General features: G+C 44.7%; 1 protein-coding gene across 1 annotated transcript; it reads left to right on the top strand.

Annotated features, from left to right (window-relative positions):
• The first annotated feature begins 82 nt into the window (after positions 1–82).
• Positions 83–3,932, top strand: INVS (inversin). The gene has a single exon (XM_073600389.1). It carries the CDS (start codon positions 439–441, stop codon positions 3,391–3,393), a length of 2,955 nt encoding a protein of 984 aa, XP_073456490.1. The 5' UTR covers positions 83–438; the 3' UTR covers positions 3,394–3,932.
• Positions 3,933–9,345: the final 5,413 nt, after the last annotated feature.

The following is a 9,345-nucleotide window of genomic DNA, read 5'->3' as shown; positions in this document are numbered from 1 at the left end:
TATACCATGAAGATGTGCTTAGCTGCGCAGGATAGAGCGCCTAATACCATAGAGAAGAGCTGTGCGGCGCGGGATAGAGCGTCTAATACCATAGAGAAGAGCTGAGCAGGCTAGAGCGTCTGATACCATAGAGAAGAGCCGAGCGGCACGGGATAGAGCGCCTGGTATTACCTGTACCATATAAGACAACTAAGTGTGCGGAATGGAACGTCCGCTATCATAGAGAAGAGCTGAGCGGAGCGGTATAGAGTGCACAGTACTATAAAGAAGAACTGAGAGGCGCGAGATAGAACTGCCTATACCATAGAGAAGATCTAGGATGCTGATGGTTAGAATGTCTGTTACCATAGAGACAACAATGAGCGGTGCTCCTGTGCCATAGAGACCTCTTTGTGGTAGAAGCTGACCGCGGTGCTGGGGAATTCAGCTTGTAGGAAGATGAACGGCCCTCCCCAGGGCTCCTCCTTGGCTTCTCCTATCCATGCAGCAGCTGTGACAGGGGACAAGGCCAGTCTGCTGCGCCTGATTGGCTCCAACTCAGATCTGATAGACCAGGAGGACCAACTGGGGAGAAGCCCTCTGATGTACAGCGTGCTGGGTGATCGCCGAGCATGTGCAGAGGCTTTGCTGCGCTGTGGGGCCCAGGTGAATCGCTCCGATAGAAGCGGGCGTACCGCTCTCCATCTGGCCGCCCAGACGGGCAATCACCGCCTCTTGAAGCTTCTCCTGTCCCGCAGAGCAGATTGTACCCATCGCGATCTGCGTGACATCACCGCACTGCACCTGTCCACCCGTCACAAGGACACACATTGCCTGGCCCTGCTCCTAAAGCACACCCCACCGGGGCAGGTGGACGCTCAAGATCAGAGGAAGCAAACCGCACTGCACTGGAGCGCCTATTACAATCGTCCCCGGCACGTCAGGCTGCTGGTGCGGCACGGCTCCAACATTGGCATTCCCGACTTGGAAGGGAAAATCCCTCTGCACTGGGCAGCTGGACATAAAGACCCGGAAGCCGCACTCACGGTTCGCTGTTTGCTGGAAGCGGCTCCAACTGAGTCTTTACTGAACTGGCAAGATTACGAAGGACGCACGCCTCTGCACCTGGCTGTGGGAGATGGGAACCAAGAAGTGGTACGGCTTCTGACTTCCTATCGGGGCTGTAACGTAACGCCGTACGACAATCTGTTCCGTACCCCTTTGCACTGGGCAGCGTTATTGGGTCACACGCCCATCGCAAATCTTCTTCTGGAAAGAAATCGCTCTCCCAACATCCCTTCAGACAGTCAGGGAGCAACCCCCCTTCATTATGCTGCTCAGGGAAACTGCCCGGATACCGTCCGGGTTCTGCTGGCCCACCCCTCTGTAAAAGATGAGGCTGACTTAGAGGGAAGGACTGCATTTATGTGGGCAGCAGGGAAAGGCAGCGACGAAACCATAAAAGTCATGCTTGAGCTAGACTCTGAGTTAGAGATCAACAGAACGGACAAATATGGCGGTACAGCACTCCACGCAGCATCCCTTTCTGGTCACATCAGCACCATACGAATATTACTGCAAAATGGTGCCCAAGTGGATGCTGCAGATGTAATGAAGCACACCCCACTTTTCAGGGCTTGTGAGATGGGGCACAGAGAAGTCATCTATACATTAATTAAAGGAGGAGCAAAAGTTCATCTTGTAGACAAAGATGGTCGTTCCCCCCTTCACTGGGCCGCATTAGGAGGCAATGCCAACGTATGTCAGATACTTATAGAAAATAACATCAACCCCAATGCCCAGGACTACGAAGGCAGGACGCCTTTGCAGTGTGCAGCCTATGGAGGCTACATCGGATGCATGGAGGTATTAATGGAGAACAAAGCTGATCCAAATATCCAGGATAAAAATGGCCGCACAGCTTTGCATTGGTCATGCAACAACGGGTACCTGGATGCAGTAAAACTTCTACTACACTATAATGCATTTCCTAACCAAATGGAAAGCACTGAAGAGCGGTATACACCTCTGGACTATGCACTGCTTGGTGGGCATCAGGAGGTTATACAGTTTATGCTGGAACATGGTGCCCTCTCTATTGCTGCAATCCAAGACATCGCAGCCTCCAAAATTCAGGCTGTGTACAAGGGACACAAAGTACGAAGGGCTTTTAGAGAGAGGAAGAACTTGTTGATGAAGCACGAGCAGCTGAGAAAAGATGCAGCTGCCAAAAAGCGAGAGGGTGTAAGCAAAAGGAAAATCAAAGTTAACCAACCTAGCGAAGGTGGGCAGGATGGGGACAAACAGACCAACACTTATGAGAGATTCACAGACCAGAGGGAGCAGAATAGTCACAGTGAAGTACAACAGAAAAGTACTACGGAGGAAAAAAGATTAGAAAGTGCAAGTAGGACAAAGATGAAAGAGCGCCAAAGCAGGGCTGGCCATGCATCTCCAAGACAAGGAGAAGTCTGTGATCCTAGCAGAACACCTAGTAGGATATCGCATGCAATGTCCTGTCCAACAGAACTGTCTGTAAAGGAGTATGATGAGGAAAGTCAAAATAACAAATGTAAAAGAAGCTCCAGGCATAGAAAGGAACACTGTAGCACTCAAGTCCACGAGGAAAGGTGCCAAAGCCAGAAAGACTATCATAGAATATCTCCCAAGGAGATTAAAGAAGGCTCCCAGTTGTCTTTAAAAGCTGAATGTAACACTAGACAATGTGCAATGGAAAATGACACTGCAGAAAAGGTCACCAGTAAAGAACTGATTGTGGAAAAGCCACTGAAAGGATCTAAAATACATAGAAAAAAGAAAACTGATACGGACATGGTTACCCAGATAATGGCTACCTGCAGTATTACAGAGCCTCGCTCGCCCAGGATAAACAAAGAACCTGATGGTATAGTAATCCAGGTGACAAGTAATGGAGACAATTCTTCAAAGGACAAAGAAATCTCTGGTAGACGGCATTCAGAAAGAAAAAGTAGCTCAGCCAGAGCAGGACAGCAAAATGCCTCTGGAAGACAGACTACATGTGAGGAAGAAAGACGGTCAAGAAAGACTAGACAAAGAACCTCAAGTTCACGTTCCAGACATAGCAAACAAGCAGATATAGAGAGGAAAGGCGTAAACTGCTCCCCAACAAGCCATATTAATGCCGGCAGAATGTCAGCAATTCCAAGGGACAGTTTAAGAGCAGGTCTCAGCCTTGCTCAATGGCAGCAGCTAGACATTGAGCTGATTCCCTTAGAGGCGAGACTACAGTTAGTAGAAAGAGAGAAAGCCAGAAAACAACTTTTCCAACGCAAGAACCAAGCGGCAGTCCTCATTCAGAGGGCCTGGAGAAAGCACAGAAGCAAAAAGAGGGGGAGCATTGCAAGGACTGTTCACTCAGTGCATGTTCTCTGACTCCCAGCAATACTAGCAGACACTTAGTTAACTTTTTACAGTGTTTACAAAAAGCGAAGGGGTTAGTGCACCAAAAACTTTTATTATGTTTTTGATAAAAGCCAGGAGGTGGAATTGCCCCTCAGCTACTTCTTTTACTAGAGCACTTTGAGATATCAATTTTATATTTCATAGAATATAGCAGAAAGAGAAAGGGGTTAATTTACTAAAGGAAAATAGACTGTGCACGCTGCAAGTACAGCTGCACTTATTTTCCCCAGAGCTTAGTGAACGTGTTGAAGTTTTACTTTGTAAAGAATACCCAATCAGGTGCAAGAAAAAAAAAAAAACTGAAAATGATTGGATGAGAAAAATCAGCAGAGTTTCGTTAAGCTCTGGGGAAAATAAGTGCAACTTCACTTGCAAAGTGCACAGTCTATTTGCCTTTAGTGAATCAACCTTAAAGTGTCACCTTCCTCCAGCAAGAGAAATGAAACTTCATGAAATATTCGTTTTGGGTGTACTAAGTCTTTAAATCAAACCTTGTGTCACAATTGAAATCTGTGCAGCTGTTTATTTTCTCTACACTGGGACCTTCAGTAATTGTTATTTATGTATGTCAGTCTTAAAGGGCATCTCCGCTCTCAGCTACAGGATCAGGAGTAACGTACAGAGTACATACATTTAAATACAGATAGGTCTTTATCAAGTTCCAGTGCATCCACATCCAAGGACTGTATCGGGTTCTACATCTTCCCTGTATGTGTGACATCCTTGCAGAATCCGGGGGGGGGAACTACATGTGCAGTAGGTGAGCCTAGGTCCTGGAAGGATCTTCAAGCAGCACAACAGAAACTCTATATCCTAAAATTTTACCTCTGTTACTAAATTTGTACCTGAAACTAGATTGAGCAGGGGAAAAGGTAACCCCCCCCCCCCTGCTAGGTTTTTATTCTGTTTCCCAGCTGTGGAGATTTCTCCTCACTTCCTGTATTGTCACAAGGACAAGAAGTGAGCAGAATCTCTGGAGCTATTTTAAGGGGTTTCCATGGTAGTTGCAATGGGTACTGTCTGTCCGGTCAGCAAGAAAGGAAGTGATGGGATATTTCCCATCGGGGACATACACAGCAATACCAACTTGATTCCACCTAAAACATGAAGTGGAATTAGATGCAAACACCTAAATACATATGGTGTATTTTAATCGGCCAAAGGAGTCATCTTGGCCAGCTGTTATATTGTGATATACGCACACCTCTGCCTGTAGGACAGTCAGTCTGCTACTTCCAGGTTTGCATTACAGCTTTGAACTTACTTCTGGGGCCAGGTTCCTGCTCCTAAGACAAAGGTGATGATGCTCACTCACTGTCCAAGATGCAATGAAGTGACACTGAGAGCTGTATGGATGAAGCGGGAAAGGAAGTGTCTCACCTGCATAGTAGATGTGCCTAACTCGCATAACTGGCTTTACCAGAATTAGGGCCCTTGTCAGTTTGCTAGCAGTTTGTTTAAAGTGGCAATCAGCAATCCCATTAGTATCTGTGTTTTAATGTTTACAAACTGGAGCTGAATGGTACTTTAAAAGCTTCAACAAAGCTTGCTGAAAGTTCTGCAAATGCTTTTTTAAAGCTTGCTGTCCACCTCAGTCTTATCCAAGCTGAAGCCAGAGTGAAACAGGCCTTAGAGTGTGTCTATGGGTTGGTGATGGCATCAGGTTGAGATACTTCCGAGATCATTTAGAATTCACTAACAGGTACAGATGACCAGCTTCAAGTGGGTTTTACATTCTCATAGACACAGGCCTCTATGATTGTAGAATTCGTAAAGCTGAAGATAGAGAAAAAATGCTTCAGTACAGTGGTGCTGCCCTTACAACGCAAGGGTTAAATGCTCGTTTAGGTCTAAGGTTCTACAAAAAGCATATTCATGTCTGATCCTCCTATCCTGCAGGCCCCTTCTACGCTGCTAGACCGGTGCCCACAGCTTCTTCTACCCTATGCTTCAGCAGGTCCTCTGATGTCAAGTACATTGCAGCGCCTATGGCCCTGCACTAGATATGAGAATACAAGGAGACAGTTAACTGCCAGAAGAGAGTTGCTGTGGTAGTGAAGGGTGGGGTAAGTAAAATGGCTTTTTGTGCCATCAGCCTATGAGGGCATTACTCCACTGCAGGGGAGCATTTTTCCTTTCTCCAGCGATGGGCATTAAAGTAATAGCAGTATACTGAATAAACTGACAGCAAGATTCAAAAGAGGTGCCCAAACTTCTACCAAGGTCAAATCAGAAAAGCAAAGGGAATCCTGTGTAAATCCCAACTACCTGAGGCTTTCCGGCTGCGAATAAAAGCAAATATCCCTCAGCTACCTAGAAGTGTCCTAATGGCTTCCATCTCCAGAACCCCCCATTCACTGCCCACAGAATTCATGGGAAGGCTGCCCAAGTTCAGGAGATAAGTGCAGAGAATAATGTGCATATACATTTAAACAGAACTCCAGATAAGCAGCGGAATACACAGCTCAAACACATAAATAGGAACAGTTTTACTTGCCAAAAGACTTATGTTCTGTGCAGAAAGTTTTATAATCCATATCCCTACCAGGTAGGTCACTGAGATTCAGTTCAGCAGGATAGCTTGGTCAACACACCCACAGCTTGCTGATTGGACAGTAGGGCAGCTGCATACTGATGAAGTCTTCCTTCTGCTCACTTGTCAGCACATATGCACTATATCAGACCTGGAGTGGCTCCTCCTGATGCCCCCCCTCTCCTTGTCTGAGTGTTGCTGTACAGGATATTAGGATAAACTCAGTGCTTCTACTAGTTGCATTTTAAATATATTTTTCGTAAATACAAAACTGTATTATAGACACACAATTGTGACCGCCCTATGCAGCAAAAATGAGAGTTCACATACCTCACTTCCCTCCTACACTGCATTGCATGACAAAGTCCATCAATACTGATACAGCACAACTCCTGTTAGATCAGCACTGATGGGCTGCTACACCTAATTTTAATGACCGTGACCTTTCAAATAAAATGATATTATTTAATTTAAGATAAAAAGAAAAAAAGTTTCTCATCTGAAGAAAAAAAAAAAAAAAAGACCCTGGTGTACAAATATTCCCTTATTTACATCGTACAAGGTTTGCAGGTGGGGGCTTTTCAGTGAAGGGCAACTCTTAGCCCATCTACTTCCATAGGTTAGGCAGCCAAGGGCTGAGCTATTCTCCAATGGGGGTGCAGCCATAGTCATCAATCTTAAAAGCGTATGTATAGCCAAGACTTCTCTTTCAGTTTTGGATGAAGTTGGGAAGGTTTGTCAAGTTTTTATTGCGGGTTGTATCCTCAAAAGGTAGAAGTGGCCCCCTCTCTTTGGGTCCTGGTGACCATTTTTACTAACACAGGAAGTGATAGGAAATCTAAACATTTTCAGTCCATTTCGATCTATGCATGGGCATAGGAGCGTTCTTTTGTAGCGTTAGGTGGTGGCATCAATGTGATTATTCTTTATGGGTTGACTTGTTTTCAATACTCTTTTAACATTAAGAATTGGGAGTGGATAGGGTTAACAGCTATTGGCCAAGCCTTGTTAATACCTGTTGTAAGTGCATTAAAACTCATGTTTGACACTGCCATGGACCTCTATAGAGCAGATGCATTTTTCAATGGAATAAATAGAAATACATAAAAAAATAGATAAACACGCACCTCAGTCACATTAATGCACAATATGATGTGCGATATTGAGTGCACTGCAACTTGCACTTGGATACATGTCTACTGGTGTTAATGAAAAAAAACATCCGGCAAAAATACACAGGTGTGAATGAGCTTTAATCAGGTTTATATTAGCGTGTCCCCATTGGAGAGATTTCCCCCACTTTGTTAGGAAGGTATTCCTGTCCTTGCGTTCCTACCCTTGTGAAACTCCCCCTCCCTCCCCCACACTATCCAAGATTAAAACCATTTTTTTAGCTGGAGATGGACTTTAATGCTTTTCTGAAGATGTCCTTGAAGACCCGTTTTTATGCCAAAAGCCTCATATTTATATATTCGATTTTAGAAGTACATTGTATGCAAATGTCTATATTGTTTACATGTATATATATTTATTGATATAATGTGTTATATACCAAAAAGTATTTTTCAAATGTGCCTTCAGATATATATGCAAAATAGAATAAACATATTTGATTGACATAATGTGTTACCATAGGAAGATCTAATTTGGAAACATTTTGCGTCATTAAATAAAAAGGTGCAAAGAAAAGTAGTATACAGTAATGGCAACTCATCAAAAAGTCAGGTTTCAGCAGCATAGAGTGAGCACACTAATGAAAACCAATATTCTCCTGGTTCCTGCACATTGCTGTTCTGTGCAACATCCCAATTAAAGACCACTATCATGACATATAGGGGGTTATTTACTAAAGGCAAATCCACTGTGCGCTTCCAAGTGTACTGGAAGTGCAGTCGCTGTAGATCTGAGGGGGACACGCAAGAAAAAGAAAAACAGCATTTTTGCTTCTACATGATTGGATGATAAAATCAGCAGAGATTCCCCTCATTTCAGATCTTCCCCTTGGAAGTGCAGTCACTGCGGATCCAAGTGCACTTGTAGTACAGAGTGGAGTTGCCTTTAGTAAATCAACCCCATATTGTATTTTTATACCTATATGTGGTTAGAGAGTATCTAAGGCCACAAAATGTTGCCTGCAGTGATGTCCAGGGTGCCCAGCTATAACCTTGATTTACTGCAGGAGCATGAAGGTTATAACACCATTGGTCAAAACTATGCAACTGTCTGCGATTTCATAAGGATATACTTGTAGGCAATTGGTGTCTGATGGAAGGTGTTGTGGTTATGCCAGTACATGCAATGCAAAGTGAGTAGCTTCTTTGTGTCCATCTCAGTCCTTACCAATGTCAGTCAAAGGCCATGGGGTAAAGCTGCTACTCTGCTTTAATTGGTTTCTTCCTGTAACCTCCTTGCTGGCTGCACCTTCCTGTGTCAGAAACCAATTTGCTGCCTGCACCTACCCACGCTTATAATCCCCTTGCTGCCTGCACCTTCCCATGTGTATAACCCCCTTGCTGCCTGCACCTTCCCATGTGTATAACCCCCTTGCTGCCTGCACCTTCCCATGTGTATAACCCCCTTGCTGCCTGCACCTTCCCATGCTTATAACTCCCTTGCTGTCTGCACCTTCCTGTGCTGACATTACCCTTACGGTCTACGCCTTTGCAGGCCAATAACCCCCTTGCTGTCTGCATCTTCCTGTGCCGGTTACCCCTTTGCCACGAGTCTTCCCACGTTGGCAATGCTTTGCGGTCTGCATCTTCTCACAGTGGTAAGCCACTTGCCAGTAACCCCCTGGCTATGTACACCTTCCTCTGCCTGTACCTTCCTGTGGTGGTTACCCTCTTGCTGTGTACTTCTTTCTGTTCCTGTCTGCACCTTTCTATGCCAGTATCCCCCTTACTGTCTGTACCTTCTTGGGCCAGAGACCCTCTTACCTTCATTTCTTGCCCCAGTGTCACAGGAATAAAAAAATCCCTTTCAAGTAATCAACAGAAAGCAGGTAAAACCAGACAAGTTGTGTTCACAGTTCTGAAAAGGGAGATGCAAACAAACAACCCCACACTGGATTCCTAGTTAATGGGCATGTAAGGTGCACAGCCACCTGCTGGTACTATGTAAATCCAACAAGTCATGGATGCCAGCAATATAAGGTCACATCTAGAGAATTTATTGAAATTCCTGATCAAACTTAACGTTTTGTAGATGTGTGCGTCTCCGAAATGTTGGAGGTTTGATGTGGGACTTTTGTAAATCCTCTGGCTGTGACCTTCCAAGCACTGGCTTTCATTAGTTGTTAGCAGTTAAAACCTGACAGGTAACCTTTCCATATAATAAAAAAAAAAAAAAACACCTTGCAGGTGATTCAATGTAATAATCCAGCACAAAAA

This window comes from Aquarana catesbeiana, linkage group LG09 (assembly GCF_042186555.1).
Source record: "Aquarana catesbeiana isolate 2022-GZ linkage group LG09, ASM4218655v1, whole genome shotgun sequence".
Classification (NCBI taxonomy): domain Eukaryota; kingdom Metazoa; phylum Chordata; class Amphibia; order Anura; family Ranidae; genus Aquarana; species Aquarana catesbeiana.
The sequence above is the reverse complement of the archived record's forward strand: the minus strand, read 5'-3'. Positions and strand labels throughout refer to the sequence as shown.

Bases quoted from the DNA above. Each gene is read 5' to 3' on its own strand.
- INVS (XM_073600389.1), top strand. From the start codon at position 439: ATGAACGGCCCTCCCCAGGGCTCCTCCTTGGCTTCTCCTATCCATGCA.